This window comes from Astatotilapia calliptera, chromosome 6, assembly GCF_964374335.1.
Source record: "Astatotilapia calliptera chromosome 6, fAstCal68.1, whole genome shotgun sequence".
Taxonomy (NCBI): domain Eukaryota; kingdom Metazoa; phylum Chordata; class Actinopteri; order Cichliformes; family Cichlidae; genus Astatotilapia; species Astatotilapia calliptera.
In genome coordinates this window covers 17,021,766-17,040,152 of record NC_137427.1, presented here as the reverse complement: position 1 = coordinate 17,040,152, position 18,387 = coordinate 17,021,766, and the positions used below count along the sequence as shown (strand labels likewise).

Genomic DNA, 18,387 nt, shown 5'->3' with positions numbered 1-18,387 from the left:
CCCTTTAAGTACAGCTGCAGCTGTTCTCATGCTGGCTTTGTACATCTGATTTGTCCTTTTTGCCCCTGTGTCGTTTTTAATGATGAGTTTGAATCTTGTGTGAAAGTTTTCAATGTTTGTGCGTGATTGTTCTCTCTGTTCTGATCATTTATTCAGTTCTGTTGAGTTCTACTCGGTCCTGAACTCATGCTCCACTTTTAGTCTTGCTGCTGACGCTCCTGTGTGACGCCCTCACAAGGCATCAGTCAGCTGCTTCACCTCACTTCAAAAGCCCATAGTAATAACACCGGAAATTGGAGGATTTCTTATCAAAATAAACGTATGACCTGACGCTCGGTACTAAAGAAGCTATTATTAATAAGAAAATCAATGATAACTTTAACCCGGTGTATTCAGGTGTTAGAGCCTTTCTCCAATAAATATATCTGTTGCCGTGGCCTCATTCCCTCATTGAGTTTTGCTATTATCGATTTAAATAGATAACTATTTAATTTTAAAGGTTCGGTCCGGAAGCGATGCCTCCGATCGAGGTGGACTTCTCGCCAACCAGCAATGACCGATTTGGTTCCTGACAAGAACACGCAGGTTTGCCACATAAACAAGATAATTCATTACTCCAGAAACAGCAGGACGGATGTTCATCATCGGCCTCATCATCGCTGTAGCATCTGACACTTGTCGGTGAGTTTTGGCTCCGTTTCGGAAACGTCTTCGTCGCGTTAGTGTTACAGCCTGAGCGGTTTGTGCGCAACACAACAACACGTCCCCCCTCAAACTGTGGATTAGGCGTGAGGTTTGCGAGGTTACTGATCCCACAAGGCCAAACGCTGTCATGCTCGTAATGCCAAGAATCCAGTGGGTGCGTGACGTCATCGCGCGTTGGAGTAAGGTTCGCGTTGTTTTCCGTAAAAAGTGCGAAAAAGATACGAAAGTTTAAAAAGGAATATATCAGTAGTTGATCGTTTTTGTGTCAAGAGTTAAAAACTGGGTTAGTTTCATTCGTTAAAAAAGTCGTTATCTGGTTATTTCATTAGCAAAATAAAAAAATATATAATTTAAAGTCATCGCTTTTGTTTCAGTGAAATAAAAATCACGCAGTAAATGTTTAATTTTTAGCTGTGAGTTGGTAGAGTAAATTATGAAAGTGTGTACTTGAGCACAGGGGGTATTTATCTATCAGCATAAAACATGTTGATGGTTCCGACTTAATCCTTAAATCTTTGAGTTTTGTTTTATTTTTGTTTTTATTTTATTTTATTTATTTTTCCAATTTCATTTTAGACTTCATGTTGGGCATATTTTTTGTGTGATTTTCTTCCTTTTTGGAGGTAATAGAGGCAACCCAAACACATGCGATATCAGTGGAAAGCAAGGAGGTAGTAAGATATCTCAAATAAGTCAAAAGATAGAGACCAAGACGAAATGTCCATTACAGAGGACATAAATGAATAGGCTGGTTCTCAGGAGAATATATTAAAGTTCTCTGTTGGATACAATAGAATGCAATAATATCGAAAAACAAATTATCATTAATATTATACAATTGTTTATTCTGAAGGTAAAAAGCAAATTGTCTTTATCATTATTAAATTAATTTTAAAAATACAGTAATTGCATGATAATTATTAACGTACCTCAATTGCTTAAACAGAAGAGTTTCACTTGCAGACAGCTATCCATCCATCCATTTTCCTTGTCTTATCCAAGTGGATGTGCATGTCTTCCCACTCCTTTTCAGATACACAAACTAAATCTGAAGGTGTCCTGAATAAATTAAACAAAACAAAATTCAGGGTCTTGGTGTGGCTGGAGCTCACTCCACAGGTAGGTGGTTGTGTTGCAGGCTAAAACATAGACTAGCATTTACACCTTTCTTTCACCTTTATGTCTGTGGACTGTGGGAGGAAGTCCAAGTAGCCAGAAAGATCCCACACAGGCACGTGGAGAAAATGCAAACTCCACACAGAAACCCTCAGATTTTTCAGTAGTTTGGTTTATTTAAAACCTGATTTGTGTGATGTTTTCTGTTCGTGGCTGTAGAGCTTTAACTGTATTTGCCGTTTCACAGGCAGTCATTATGCCCACACATCGCCATCTCCTCGCTGCACCATGTGTCACCCTCTTCTCTTGCTCTCTCTTTAGTGCAGCAGGGGCCAATAAGCAGCGGATGCGGTGGGCGTCCAGCTGCAGGCGGCCCTCTCAATGGTTTCTCCCACCATGAAGGCGCTGGTGGATGCCGTATGGGCGGTGTGGAGCATCGGGGTCTCCATCTATGACTACATCCACACCAGTGCGATGGAGGAGCGCATCCACGCCTTGGAGAACGTCATCACCATCCACCAGTTTGTGATTGGGCTGTTGTCTGCTGGCGTGTTGGTACTCTTCACCTACATCTTCTTTAAAAAGCTTTGAAGATGTGTGATGTGGAGGGCTGGGGTTGGCATGTGGGAGGTGATGTAACCAGAATTTTGGGTACATTAGAAATGCTCACAGGAGTCGTGGTTCTCGGTTTTGGTGTTCATGGAAGGTACGTTAGTATAGTTTCAGGTTTTTCTTGGTGTTTTTTAGCGGGGGAACACATACAAGCATATATTGTATTTATTCCTAAAATAAGAAAAGTGGTAGAAATGTGGAAAACACTAAAGATCATCAAGATATTAAGTTCATTTTTAACTGTTTTAAAATGTGGTCCAACTTTTTTTCCTAAACATGTTTTGTAGGTTAAAACGTGCTGAAGTACACGCCTTCTAATAAGCGTCCAACTATTTTTAAAAGGCTACAATAGATTGAAGTTGAAATTCGTCTGTTGATATTCATAAAATGTTAACTTTTTTTTCTTTTAATAGCTAAAATACTGAAATTGTAACAGTTTCCACAAATTTAAGGGTTATAAATCCTTAAAGACCATCATGAGCTGATATGGCTCCCCTTGCACTCTATTGCAGATTTTGCAGACTGAAGCTGCAGAGTAAAATGTACCCCTCACTGCATTAATATTTCTCAGGTTAGCTTCCCCCCACCCCACCCAAATTTTAGAAACAGGAAACCCAAGTAGCTCAACTCCACTTACAGAGAAATTTGCAGCTCTGCTTGTTTTTGTAGTGGGATCATTAAACATACCACTTTCTGCCTTAATTAATATTTTCATTCAATGAAAAGTCAGTTCAGGACAGAGATGATGTAGTTTTGTCTCAAAGATCTTCTACAGAGGACTGTCATTAATTTATCTCAAGCTCCCCCCAAAACTGCCACATGGACCTCATGTTAACAACCTGTAGGGTGTGAAGAGTAAACACCCGCACGCTCTCTGTATTTATCATTTTCAGTTAAACATGCTTTTGTCTAGTGATACAATTTGATACTGTAGGTCTACATGTGTATTTTCTACTAGATTTTAATGTGTAACATGATCTATTTATAAGCTTTTTCCATTAATATTGTTATACCTCATAACTTTCCTACATTGCTGTATAAACTGTAACAATTTAAAGTGTCCTTACACACTGTAAATATATTTTGATGTTGGCAGGTGTGGGTTTTTTCCCTTTTAGTTGGCCTTGAACTCAACATACATGTGCTATTCCCTCACAGAGTACTGCTGCTGCTGCTTCGTATTTATGGTTTGTGACCTTTAAAGGCAACATTTTGTACCGTAAAAGGTGAGAATTAAGTGATACTTGATACTAACAGCAAACAATGTGTGATGCAAAGTATGCTTCAGAGGATAAAAGGATGTTTTTATCAAAATAACCGCTCCAATCTATAAGTGTTGGAACAGTGAGAGCTACCGTTACATGACTGCTTCGTTAAGAAAAAAGTGGTTGTGTAAGTTTACTGCGTCAGACAGACCATAACCCGAGAAAACACCCAAGAATGAAAGACTGTTTTAATATCATCTTCATAACAGCATTAAAATTTATCTTCTCAAAATGACAAACGTGTATTTAATGACTCTGGGCGTCATTACTGTGGGGTTAACAAACGCAGCACAGACCTTAAAACAAAAACGAACACCTGTTGTAAATTACGGCTGCAATCGATAAGAAAAAAACAAGTCTGTGAAAATGAGAATTGTTCTTGTAACATGGCTGGAACCTTTAAAGAGGAACGAGCAGGTTTATTTTGAATGAACCGCAAACAACAGAAACTGCAAAGCTGGGAACGAAAGAAATTCAGCACGGGACCAGTCTTCAATTAGACTGGGAGGAAGAATCACTCAGAAACGTGCTTGTTCGTCAGCTGACAAACCTCCACAAGGTATTTGTTGTCTGAACTCGCAGCCTTGTTTTTCTGCTACTTATAAGTGTCCAGTCTGAAGGAGTGCATGTTTGGAAATGAATCTTTCTACACTCTCTCCTTCCAGAAACTTCATGGCTCTCCAGTGGATCTTTCCACAGTTCTCTGGCTGACCGAGGGGTCCGAGTTCCTCGCGGATGTACTGCAGCCACAGATCTTTAGAAAAACGAAACAGGAAACAGTTATGTTTAAAAAAAACAAAAAACCTAAAGGTTCTTAATCTAATTGTATCTATCCATACTTTTACACTACAAGGACAGAAGTATTGAGCCACATCTCTATAGAGCTTATAGCATTACAAGTGTGATACTGTAACATGCCACTCACTGTCTTCCTCCCTGAGCCTGGCTCTGCCAGCGGTTTCTTCCTGTCACAAGGTAGTTTTTCCTCCCCACTGTTGCCAAGTGCTTGCTCAAAGGGGATCATTTGATTGTTGTTGTTTTCTGCATAATACTATTTATTTTTTCCTTTAATATATAGGTCAAACTGAGTGCGTTGAGGTGATTGTTGTTGTGAGTTGGGTCACCAAGTGCAAGGGCACATAATGCACCGAGACCTTCATGCCATGGGTTTCCATGGCTGAGCAGCTCCTGTAGGTGCAATATGGAGGTGGCCCGGTATTTTCCATCTCGTCTAACTTTGTTCTTTAGCGATACAGATTCTCTTGAACGTGTTTTACTCTTGTCCTCTGACTCAGTCTGATCAAATAACTCTAACTGTTGATTAGCTGTTCAGTCCAAACCTGTATTTGATTTGTGCTCACATAACATACAAAGACACATCCTCTCGTTTTGGCGATCTCTTTTTTAATCTCTTCCTCTAATTTGTAAATACTGTTCCTGCTGTTCAACCCCTCTGTTGGAATTGATATTTTTTATATTGTCATTTGTGCTTAGAAATATATAATCATTTGTACGCTGATAAAAATCATATCCTTATTAGGTCTGATAAGATTCTGTGTGCGCGTGTGTACCATGAGTTGAGAGGAAGCAGCCTCGACGTTATCATTTCCATTATAGCTTTAGAAACCAGAATCGTTCTGTTTCTTATAAGTGCGAGACTTCACACCTTTAAATGTTCGTCTGAGACATGACCTGTTGCAAGTTCCTGTTCTTATCATTTAGCGAGACGCTTACTTCTGCCTTTCTGCATACCTCATACACAGTTTAAGTTCATTGAAAGGTCATATGCCTATGTATGGTACAGCTGTAAACACACACACATGCACCTACACACACCCACACACACAGAATATAGACACTGATGTTGTTCAGATATGCCTGCTTAAGAATGTCACATGTATTTGTAATTGCACATTCATGAATGATTGCTTGCTTGCTGACAATAAAAAAAGGGCTGTAGCGAAGGAATCAGTTGAAGTTGGCTAAGGACAGGTGAAGGCCTGGGCTGACTTCCCTCACGGGCCACAAAGACAAAGAGCTCTGTCTTGACTTGTTTTGTCGTGCAGTTATTGTGTGTCTCGTGTTCCAGTGGGGTTTGTGCCTAGATAAACTCAACACCCTCCACCACCCCAGCATCCACCTGGGTCTGTTTGTATTAATGGGGAGCAATGAGCTCACAAACTTTAATATTCGTCTTAAAACTTGAGCTTGCTGGCTGAGCTGAAAGCATAAATAACACCAGCTTTCCGGTTCATTCCAGCTCCTTAACCTGATTTAAATTCACCTTCATTGGAGGTGCCGAACTCCTGCAGCACCCTCTCATAGTAGTCCCTCAGATAGTTCATCTTTGGATTTTCCTGAAAAAACAACATTGTAATCACATTAATTGTTTTCACTTATCAGCAACATCAAAGGTATCTTTCCAGTGTCAAACTATCAATGAAGTCAGTACAACATAAACATTATAGTTGGTGGCAGGCAGAAGAATGAGGATGTCACTGGGCTTCATATACGTACTTGTTCCTTCTCGATTTGAATCATTCTGGTGAAAAACTCCTTGGACAATGGGCGGTTTTCCTGTAAGCTACATAAGAAAAATGCAATTTAATTAAAAGGTATTAAAGATCCTGAACGTTTATTTTGCACCTGCAGGTCAGTGCTTTGAGACCCGTTAAACTTATATGTTCCTGCTTCATTCATCACCTAAATTAAAAACTACATGAGCAGACAGAGTTATCTGATTTTCACCTTGTAAAGGTCTTCCTCGCCTTCTTGTAGCCTCCAGTGGAGTAGGACCAATCGAGGTAGCACTCTTTCATCTCCATGGCAACAGCCGGGACTGCAGACAGCAGACCTCTCTGGGAACAAGCAAGAGAACAAACTGTCTGCAAGGCATATCCTCATTTCAGAGGCAAAAACACTATTAATCTTGCCTGCTTTAGCTTTTATTGTTTACTCTTTATCTCATCTCTAGCTTACTCAGCCTTTTCTGATCACAGTCTGCCTGCTGTACTTTATATTACAGTGCAGGATCATATTTTATCCTGTCATTAACTTCTTATGTTGCGCATTTCATTTCTAACAATTCAAAACTGTGTTTCCAGCGTAACTCTTATCGATAAAATATCGGTGTAAACAAATCCACAAAAAATGAAGCGGATAAATTGCTCTAAATGCTGCAGGCTATAGCAAGATCACACTGCAGCTGTTCAAACGGCTGGATTCGGGTGCACTACCTTGAGGATGGCTTCCGTCTCCTCGGCACTCTGGCTGGCCTTGCTCCACTCAAACTGCAGCTGCCACAGTGGTAGACTCTCCTGTCAAGACAAGACGCGGTTACATGAATGAGCTTCACCCACCTTAAAAAATGTGAATGTACCTTACGCCTGTTCATTAATAAGCAACCATTAGGCGCACGCATTTTGTTCAGACACAAAACTTTCACGACTTAACACTGATGAATAACAACAACGTAAAACAGTCAATAAAAGAACTTCTGGATTATCGTGAGTTTGTATTAGAGGTGCCTCACTGTTAAAACACTTAAGCAGTGTTGACAGTCCAACCTGGGATATCTGTCATCAGACTGAGTGTTTCTATTAAACACTAATGTCAATTTTAAACTGGCACATCATTGCTAGCTTGTAAGAAACACAGCTACCAATTGGGTGGTCAGTTCTGATCTTTTCTAGTACCGTAAGTGGGATTGGTATCATTTAAAGTAAATATAGCAAGTGAGGGACACTATGCATCATCCGGTATGACACTACAGCTGATATTCACATTTGAGAAGCAGCAGGAACCAGAAAGGATTTGGCCTTCTCAGTCTCCAGTGAACGTGTCAGAGCATGCAAAGCTCAGATCAGAATTAGTTACCGGGTTTTGCCATTATATGCAGAGATTTTAAAAATGAATAATCACTCAGGCAGCATCTGTTCTCAGCCAGGAGGGAAGGATCAATATACCTTCTGGAATCGGCATGAGTACAGAATGACAGGATAAAGAACGTGCTTACATTTTCACCATTGATTTATCTGCACTTCTGTGCTTTTCAATGCGGAAACTTAACATTGTTGGATACACAGGCCTCCAACCCTGGAGGTGTGTGCCACTTCTCCATGCTCAAACAGGGTGTTTTGTTCAAAAGAAAAGACTTGCATAATAAGCAGCTGTACTAATCCTCCTCCTCAGGGCCGTGGACTTATGAAACCCCCACCACAACAATAATCAGCTATTCTATTCACTGCTACAAAGGCCCGCGGCTCAGTCGAGGCATGCGTATTCATAGTTGTACAGAACTGTGCAACTATGAGGGAGGTTCAACAGAAAAATTAAGAAGAACGTTCTGACTACTCTGAAATATAGGAGAGATTGTAAGATAAGGTTTAATTCACCACTGACCAGAAGAGTACATAAGAAATTCTAAACGCTAATTTATAAGGTCAAACTGAGCCGAGATGGAAATCGGGCTTCAAATTATTAATGGTCAGACTCAGGCTGCTGCGTGGCCTCCATAAATATTCTCCCTTTTTTTTCCTGTCTGCACTGAACTGATTAACTGATATTAATTTCTATCTGCTCTCTTCTGTAGTTGGCACCTTCTTCTCTGTCCCCTCTTTCCTTGTACCCGTCTGCATGCGTTTCAAATTCTGGACCTGCTGTTCCTGGTCCGTATTTATTGGCCCCATCAACCTGCAAAATGTCTTTTTAATATATACACATGCATGTCTACCGTTTCCCTTTATTCTCTCTGCACTTGACACTTGTGACAGATTCCTGCCCTAAACCATAACAGCCCCCAGCTTCATCACTGGGGTAGCTTTTACCTTTAAAAAAGGTAAATTGATACACAAATATCTGCACGATTAAATTTAGTTTTTCACCTGCCTTCATGTGCGCTCAGGCAGATGAAGACAGTTGAGGAAATTAATATGACTGAACAGAGACTAATTAGGCCAAGGAGATGGCCCACTTATACAGCACTGCTGGTGGCTAGTGTGTGTATGTGTGTGAGTGAATCCATATGTCTCTTTTCTCCAAGGACAACAATTAAAGCGGTGCTGCCACTCAGTGTGCTGAACAGTGTTTATATGATAGTGTAAGATGAGAAAATTACTGAACCCCATTATGTGATTTCAGAAAAGCAAACGTGGCTCTCCCGGTCCAGTGTGTGTGTACCTTGGGATTAACGTGTTTGAGAGCGTCCTGGAAACACCGGCCTATGTCTCGGCTCCCTAGCTCCATCAGCGTCTGCAGGCTCAAACTCCACATGGTCACTGATTGGCTGTAGCGCTGCGTGGCTGTCATGGCAACGCTTGCTGCTCCCTCAGCATCTCCCGATGAGAGCAAGATTTGGAGCTGGTCACGTGGACAACATCAGGTTGGTTGATTCATACATCAGTAAAATGCAAGGTATCGTTTCCTTTTTGAATATAACCTGATGTTAAAGGAGTTTTTCGACTATCACCATTTTCAGTTTTTTTAAACAATTTCAGTCCCATTACCAGACAAACTGATAATCCTACACAGGAAACATAGCAATTGATTTAAAAAAATACAGGCTTACAACCACCAGGATATCCATAAAGCCACCATGTGCTGGGTCTAAATGTGCACTCTGTTTACTTTGTTATTCATTATTGCTGGACAATGTGTGTTTGTCGCACCACCAAATAAATTAACAAACAAATACAGCTATTAAATAATAGTCACACAAACCCATAAATTACTCAGAGTGCTTGGTATTAGCCTCTAACCACTAGGCCAACAATTACCACATTTTTATTCTAATTGAGATTCTCATCATCATAGAACTGGTTTCATTTGCCTGAACGTCAGTGTGTTAGTAACTTCTGGCTGTCGGCCTCAGTTGTTTCTGCTTTTCCAATAACATGTTGTGTTTTCGGTGCAGTGCAATTACATTTTCATTCCGTGTTACCTCTGCTAGTGTATATCTGAAAGAAGAGACGACTTGCAAGGTTTTAAAGATTTTTGCTGTTCCTGTCAGACTTTGCCTGGCGCTGCTCTTACCCGACCAAAACGAAACGTGGTTTGAGCGAAATGAGAGCCGACAGGTCATCATTCAAATAAAGAGAAGACAGGCTTACAGGTGCCTAAAATTCCATTCACACATTGAAAAGAGGCTTTATCTCACCCAGTTCTTGTAGTAATTCTCCTTCAACAGCGAGCAGTCATGGGCACGCTGCAGCACTCCCAGCAGCCTCTCCTGCCTCTGTGATACAAACACTTGTTTTTACTCCAGAAAACACTGAAGCCATTGACATTTCTCAGCGTACCTGAGGAGGAAATAACTTCAGGCCAAACTTAAGGACTTTTCACTTACTTTTTCTTTCAGCTCTTGGACGTTGGTCTTCCTTTTCATCCTTTCCAACAAGAAAGCCACGTAGCAGGTCCACATTGGCTCTGGGAGGCAAAGCAGCAGTTTCTTATACTAACGGAAGCAGTGAATGAATACATGCAGGAACAAGGATAACATTTTACAACTTTCTGGGCTCCTTCTTGGAGGTTTTGACCAAAATAAAATTCTTCCATTAAAGCTTTTAACCCACTGCCAGCATGTGCAAATTAAATAAAAGAACAAGAAGAGAACAAGAAGAGATCATTCTTGTTTTGGTAATATGGGTGCATTGACACATAAAAAAGCTACACACACGCTCAGCTGCACATTAAAGAAAATACCTAATCAGCCAATCATATGGCAGCAATTCAATGCATGTAGGCACGCAGACATGTTCATGAGGGCCTGCTGAAGTTCAAACTGCACATAAGAATGAGGAAGGTGATTTAAGTGATCTCTAGGATTTACAGAGAAAGGCCAGAAAAAGAGAAAATATCCAGTAAGCGTCACGTCTCTGGGCAAAAATGTCTTTCTGACATCAGAGGAGACTACACCAGACTTCTTTAAGCTGACAGGAAGGCAACAGTAAGTCATTACAGACGTGGGATGCAGAAGAGCATCTCTGATGCACAGATGACACTCCCATCAGCTAAGAACAGGGAGCTGAGGCTACAGTTCACACAGGCTCGCTATAATTGGACAACAGAAGACTGGAAAAATCTTGAGTCACAATTTCTGTTGTGACATTTGGATGGCAGGGTGAGGATTTCACATAAACAACATGAAAGCATGGATCCACAAACACTTATGGCTGCTGGCATAATGGTGTGGGAGATGTTTTCTAGGCACACTTTGGCCCCTTGAATACCAACAGAGCATTGTTTAAATGCCACAGCCCACCCGTATGTATTGTTGCTGACCACCCTTTATGACCACAGTGTATCTATCTTCTGATGGCTGCTTCCAGCAAGACAAGGCACGTGACACAAAGCTTAAATCAGCACTTTGGTCAGCCTTGGTTGTTTTTAAATGTGCTTTATAAATAAACTTGACGTGACTTGACGAGTTCGCTGTACTCAAACGGCCTCCGCAGTCACCGCAGCTTTGGGATGTGGGGGTGAACACGAGATTAACTTCATGGACGTGCAGCCAACAAATCTGCAGCAGCTGTGTGATGCTATCAAGTCAACATGAACTAAAATCTCAGAAGAAATTTTCCAGCACCTTGTTGAATCGGTGCCATGAAAAATGAAGGAGGTTTGAGCGTAAAAGGGGTAAGATGTCCTAACAAAGTGGCGTCTTTCTCGTACTTCTTAGTTTACCCACCAACTTCATTTGCAGATGAAGATTGTTACAATTAATAATTAATCACCAAAGTCTAAATCATGTCTCAACAATTCATTTTAAAATTGAAATATATATGTTCTCTCTGTGTATCAGGAAGCTCCTACCAGTGTTTAGACTCTTGACGCCCTCCTCATAGACCTGGCAGCAGCGCTCCTCTCTGCGGTTTATATCTGAGGCCCTGCCTTTGGCAGTCTGGAGCTCCTCTCCTGCTCCTGGGGCCTCCAGCTCCCTCTTAGCCATGAAATCCCACGTGGAGCTGTCATCTGTGTAGTTAGTCTGTAAGCTGGAAACAAGAGGTGAGATGAGGTTACTGCTTAAAGGTAACACTATGGAAGTTGAGGAATTCAGAGTTCATGTAAAAGAGAGTTAAACGAAAGCCTTTTGGAAGTAAATTACTCTTGCAAGATGGAGTCCTGGAGGTCTTTGGTGAAGTCAAAAATAGCCGCTATGTTCAGAAGTGAGATGACAAACTCTGCTTCTGTAGGATGAAAAGATGCACAAGTAGAGACACACGCTAGGTTGTTTCCAAAGCCAATGGCTTGTTCTTACTCACCACCATAAATATTTTTAATAGACAGTTGTCACATTTAGCTAAACTAAGGTCCAATTTTCCCCAGGTAGCAGGTCAGACATATAAATTCAATATTATGAGACAAAACCTCCTTCGCCGTAGTGGGAACGCCGTCCCAGAACAGTTTTAAGAATGTGACTGCGCCAGAATACATGAAAGTGATCTGCCAAACAATGATCACATCCCAGAAAGCATTCAAGTTGTGCACTGGTGTGTCTGGACTTTTGTTTCGGTGTTGTTATTAAAAATAAAAATCTTACACATTTTTTCCATGAAAAGTCCTTCTACATATGTGAGTCTGTGATTTCAGCATTTTTTAACAGGTATCCTGTGCTCAGGGTTGATTTCAATTGCCAATTCTTATCCCCATTTAGTCTTTACATATCCCACTGCTAAAGGAATTCACTTTAATGACAATATAGGTGGTCTTGAACTGAAATAAAAACTAAATAAATAACAGTTTGCAGAAAGAGTTTAAATCTACGGCTCTACAAATTATGTGCATTTTATTTAAACAATAAATGTGTTATTTTTAAAGCCCAGATTTACTAAACAGGCCTAAAGATCATGCAAGCACAATCCCTATATAGTGTACACAGGTGTGCTTAGTTTTACGGCGATTTATAAAAGCTGAGCTGTTTTCTTAACACACAACACAACTGCACTTTAGCATTAAGAGTTTGTTTTTTAATATTCTCTGTTACACCTGGAATTTTCTAACATCTGGGTCTTGAGGAGCAGTTAAGACCCTATGTGCGTTGGAGGCTACAGGAGAGAGTGCGACAGCATTATGCTGCTCTTAATATTCAAATGTATTTGCAGCATAAACACTTAAGTTATTTTATATTTTCTCATATTTGCACAGGCCTGTGAATAACCATTGACAAGCTTACCTTTGATTTTCCCTGTAGCATCTTTGTATACAACCTCAGCCAGTTTACCACTCAGGATCTCTGGAGAAAATTCATATTCACCCTGGAAGGTGTGAACAGTGAGTTTTAAATACAACGAGCAGCATATGCACGCGCTTACTTCCTACTGTTTTGTGTTTGCTTTGTTTCACGCTCACCAGGTCCATCTGAGCCTGCTCCAGCTGAATCTTCTGCTTCCTCAGTTTCTCACAATGCAACAGCTCCATACGGAAATACTAACACAGAGTGGTTGGAGGATTTTAGACGAGCATGTTTTAAATGAATAAACTGTTGCTTAAAGTTTTAAGTCTGGGTTACCTTAAATATCAATAATAAAAAGAAGATATTTGGCATCTTTTACCTCCTGGTAGACTTTCTTATCATTTGGGTGGAATCGCAGCGCCCTCAGAAACAGGTGTCTGGCGCTCTCAGAAGAATTTCTATCCTCCAGCTCGCTCTTGGCAGCCATGATCCACAGAGCTAAAGCGGGACAGAAACAGTGTTTATTAACAGCATTCGTCTTGGTCATCTCCAAGATTGCAATCACAGATTTCCTGCCTTGGTTTAATTTATTTTAATGCACATTTCCAGCCACTAAACATCGGCAAATTGCAGTGTGTTTGTAATGCCCCCTTTCTTCTGTACCTGGTTTGTCAGGATGGATGGCAAGCATGGCTGAGAACACCTTGCTGATTTGGCTCTTGGTGGCCTGATGAGTGAAAGGGATCATTATAAGAATGAGAAGACACGGTGTAGAGCAGACTTATCTGACTTGAAGGCAAGTGATGAGATCTTTACATACCCATTTCTTACAGAAAGCAACGTGTGAGAGCCATAGCTGCACATCATCCTGCGGGGGAAAGAAGACGTGTGACTCTTCACTCCTTTCGGCTTTCATTCCTTTTGTAAATTTAAATCCAATGTAAAAATCTACAATTTTTAACTTTTTTTTTTTGCCATGTTTGTTAACAAAAAGCATCATATTACTTTCCAGCAATGGCTCAGTTACACATTAGATAATATCATACAAATTTAGAGGAAAAAATGTCTAAAAATGTTACAAATATTCGATACACATGGCTGAATTTAATAATCTGATGTTATAAATTAATTATTACAACCATACAGAATAATAATTACAGATTACAAATGCTCTATTTACACTACCTTCCACTTATTTGTTGCTCTTTTAAAGATGCTATTTATTCTGTGGATGATGGGGTACTCAATCTCCTCTCGCTTGAACTGGTAGTGTATGTGCTGAAAATGAAAAGGATAGTAGAGTCACTCTCAGGTGTGGTTTCCTGACAAATATAGTTTTTAATCACATGAGCTTAAAATAACAGATTCGGTATGTAGGATACTTACTGCTCTTCTCTTCTTGATCAGCTCTAAAACGTTGATTTCATACTATAAACAAAAGGAGAGTCTCTGAACATGATTCACGATCTTTACTTATTTATTGAAAGAAAGAAACATGATGTATCATCACAGCCCCCTACCTGAATGTATGCAATGAAGTCCTCCTTATTTACGATCAGCCTGTGAAGCTTGTACTCCAGGGCTGTTACCCTCTTGATTATTGATCTAAATGAAAAATAGAACAGAAGAATAATGTTGAATCAGTGAGAAGGACTTGCATAAACACACACGGGAATATTTTCACATGGAAATTTTAATACTGACCAACAGTTTTTTTTATTAGGAGAAAAGAAAGCACAAAAGAAGAATGGGACATTTCGAAGTCAATTTTAGGAAATACAGCATAAAATGCATTTTTTGTACACTGAATTTACACTCACGGGCAGTTTTTAGGTGCACCTTGCTAACACTGGACCCCTTTTATCCTCAGAACTGCTTTACGTCTTTGGGGCATAGATTTAACAAGATGCTGGAGACAGTCCTCAGAGATTTTAGCCCGTACTGACATGATAACATCACATAGTTGCTGCAGTTTGTCAGAGAACATCCATGACCCGTACATTTGATGACCGTGGAGGCCATTTGAATACAGTAAACTCACTGTCATGTTCAAGAAGCTGGTTTGGAAAGATCTGAACTTTGAGACACAGTATATATTATTCTTCTGGAAGCAGCCAAAACAATGGGTACACTATGGTCCCAAAGGAACGTACATGGTCAGCAGGCTGTAGCATTTAAACGATGCTCAGTTGGGGCTAAAGTGTGCCAAGAAAATGACCCCGTGTGAATTGTAGCTTCAGTTTCACCATTACACCACCGCCATCTTGAAACGTTAATACAGGGCAGGATGGATTAGGGCTTTCATGGTGTTACATCAAACTGGGTCAACAGACCCGCAAACACTTCTTTGAATTTCTAATGTTCAATTATGGCGAGCTTGAGCAGACTGTAGCCTCAGTTTAGTGTTCTTAGCTGACAGTGACACCTGGTGTGGTCTTCTGCTGCTTCGAGATTCAACATATTGTGCGTTCAGAGATGCTCTTCTGCATACCTTGGTTGAAACAACTGGTTATTTGAGCATTTTCACCCAGAGAACTGTCACTCACTCAATAGCTTCTCTTATTCAGAACAATCTCTACAGATAGCTGCATAAGAAAATCAAGGTAAATTACCAGTTTCTGAAATACTTAGACCAGCTACCATGCTACGTCATTTATATCACCTTTGTTCCATATTCAGATGCTCAGTTTGAACTTCAGACCACACAGGAAATCAAATTATAGGACTGATCAACTGAATTTAAAGCAGAGCTTTCCATTAGGTCAGCTTTCTGCTCATTGGCTGCTCATTGCAAACAGGACGATTGAACAGCAGGTGAAAGAGGGTACAGGGCTGGGTATTATTTGCTCTTTCTGACATCATAAAAATCCAACAGTAGAAAAACTGTATTTAAAGCAATCTGGAGCCTAGTTTTACGCTTAAAGAGATTATTTAAACATTAGCCTCATTATTAGTAAAGGGAATAACTCCTAGTAGATAAAAGTTTAACCCCCACAACAGCTGTGGCTCAGGAGGTAGAGCTGGTTGTCCAGCAGTCAGAAGATCCGTGGTTGGAGTCCTGGCTCCTTTAGTCTGCATGTATCCTTGGGCAAGACAGTGTGCCATACATGCATGGCAGAAAAAAAGCACTCAAACAAACATGCGTGATTTTGTGAATGAAAGTTATACTAGAAAGTGCATTGATGCCTAACTAGAGTAGAAAAGTGGTATCAAGGTAGCATATTCTGTGACGCTGGACTTCCTGAGTTAATTTTCTTTCCTTTGCCTGGCTTCAAATCACCCTGGGAGTACTACAGAAGCACAACGCGTAGTCTGCACCAGATCTTTCATTCTCTGTGCCATTCCTGTATCAAACTTCTTGCCCGACTACTACAGCTTCTGTAATAAATACACCCAGTAAAGAAAATAGAGCTGTGTCCAAGAGACTTCTGAAGAAGAGGTCAAGTGTTGGAAAGTGATGACTTGTTGGGGTGTTTAAGACAGAAGGAATTCTCCTGACAAGTGCTGATTTCTATTGTGATGTTACACAAATATGGTGATGTATCGATATTCCTATAATGTATTGATCATCACCAGTTACTTTGAGATTCACAACCATAACACTGATTTTAATTAAGGATGTAGATGTGCAACTATCTGCAAAAGGGATCTTCAATATTTCCTCCTTAAATCTTCAGGACGATATCTTCCATGTATTTCTGCTAACTATAGATGTCAAAAAGTTAAGTTCAGCTGCCCAGATTAAGCACTTAACTATATTTGCTCTTTATTTTGGGGAATTTTTTTTCTCTAAATCATCCAAAATTTAATCAGTAGTAAAAAACCGTTTTTTGTTGGGTTTTTTTTTTTGGAGAACAAGAAGATGATCAATAGACTTTCTCAGCTTCATCTCTCGCAGTTTCTCGGCCCTGTAATGTAAATAATTAAATATTTCACAGGTTCGAGGCCCTCTCTGAGAGTGCGTCCGAGAGTACGTGATGGGCTCACCCATCACCTCTTTTGCTATTTTCCTGGAAGACACAGCGTGTAAAGGCTCGGTGCCGCCTTACTTGACTTCTTTCTTGGTGAACAGTCCCACTCTCTCCAGCTGCTCCAGCTCAGGGATTCTGTCCTCGATCCGCTGCTGAACGATCTCCGCCATCTCGTCGAAGCAGCCGTTAAACGCTCGTGTTCAGCTTCTGTTTGGTAAAACTTAATAATGGTATAACAACTGTACACAGAACACCACGAGAGGCCAACTCTATCCCCAATTACACATGTGTGGAAGTTGTGACTAGCGGAGCTTCCGGTTCCGTCTGCAAATAGGTCCGACAGGAAATCTGAGCTGGAGGAAACCTTTGTTAACTCAGAGTTTTAAACTCCCAAACTCCCTGTTTCACAACGTATTAAAGATGAAACGAAAGTTTACCTGTCCTTTTATATTCGAAAACGATTTGGTGTATGTTTTCTCACCTCAGATTAATTTTGATATACACCAGGGGAACATATAGAGTGGGGAAAGCTTTTTTTTCAGAACTTTATTTGAAATTGTAACGTGAACAGTCAGTCATCCCAGCTCAGTTTGTACAGTAAACATACAGGGCAAATAAGAGTAACAATAAGTATTACAATGAAAATAAGAAGGGTAAATAATTAATAAAAGGAAAAAAGAGGGATGTGACAGACTTCATAATAGCTTTGTACTTGAAAATTATATCTGTGACAGCTCATTTGTTGAAAATTTCTGAATGAATTTCAATCAATGATGAACCTCTTTTATTTGAAGTTAATTTAAGAGAGTTTAAGTAATATTCAATTTCAAGTAAAAAACAAATTCAATAATGGGATTGAGTTTTAAAATTTGCATTTATGTATGTGGAATTTCCCTAGTAAGATATAAAGATTGACAATGGTACATAATTTTTTTCCCTTTGGTTTCAAAATAACTGATAATGTCCTTCCCTTCAATTTTGACTTCGTATGTTGTTTTGCACAATATATAATTTTCAAGTTCTCTCCACAATGTAGTACTATATGAACGAGGGGGGAAATGAGCTGGCACAAGCCTCCTCACATTAATTGCATCATAATAATGCAATATATCAAGCTACCCTCCAATATATATATAATAAAATAATCAATAGCTGGACCATTGATGTGTATATATGTACACACATCAATGCATCAGTAATTATGATCCAATGTACATAGTACATATGTACATAGTATTGCATATAATTCTAAAAACTGCTTACTTTAGGTACTTTAAATATAGTTAAAGAATGCACTATTTACTACTCTACATTACTTGGGTAGGATAATTTATACATTTTACTTAATGAAAAGTCTACATACTTTCTTTTTGTTGCAAAAGGTTTATCCAACAAAAAAATATATATTAAAAATCTTGTGGAGCCCCATTTTATGAAAAGACAGGTGGAAGAGCTGAAGATGTTCAGAATTTCACTGGGAGTGATCAGGATGGACATGATGAGAAATGAATATATTAAAAGAAAAACTCAGGTTAAACTGAATATATAT

At 39.8% G+C, this 18,387-nt stretch overlaps 1 protein-coding gene and 1 long non-coding RNA gene across 2 annotated transcripts; one reads left to right on the top strand and one right to left on the bottom strand.

The window, feature by feature from the left end:
• The first annotated feature begins 517 nt into the window (after positions 1-517).
• On the top strand, positions 518-3,937 carry LOC113024032 (uncharacterized). Its single transcript, XR_003272626.2, has 2 exons — positions 518-681; positions 2,143-3,937. It is a non-coding gene; the product is annotated as an uncharacterized LOC113024032 (long non-coding RNA).
• utp6 (UTP6 small subunit processome component) lies at positions 3,869-17,166 on the bottom strand. Its single transcript, XM_026170607.2, has 19 exons — positions 16,917-17,166; positions 14,388-14,472; positions 14,254-14,295; positions 14,053-14,145; positions 13,688-13,735; positions 13,531-13,594; positions 13,247-13,365; positions 13,044-13,121; positions 12,868-12,949; positions 11,800-11,881; positions 11,508-11,686; positions 10,042-10,121; positions 9,853-9,930; positions 8,877-9,056; positions 6,935-7,015; positions 6,447-6,556; positions 6,216-6,282; positions 5,983-6,055; positions 3,869-4,452 (listed from the first exon to the last, which is right to left on the bottom strand). Exons 1-19 carry the CDS (start codon positions 17,006-17,008, stop codon positions 4,298-4,300), a joined length of 1,788 nt encoding a protein of 595 aa, XP_026026392.1. The 5' UTR covers positions 17,009-17,166; the 3' UTR covers positions 3,869-4,297.
• Between the last annotated feature and the right edge of the window lie 1,221 nt (positions 17,167-18,387).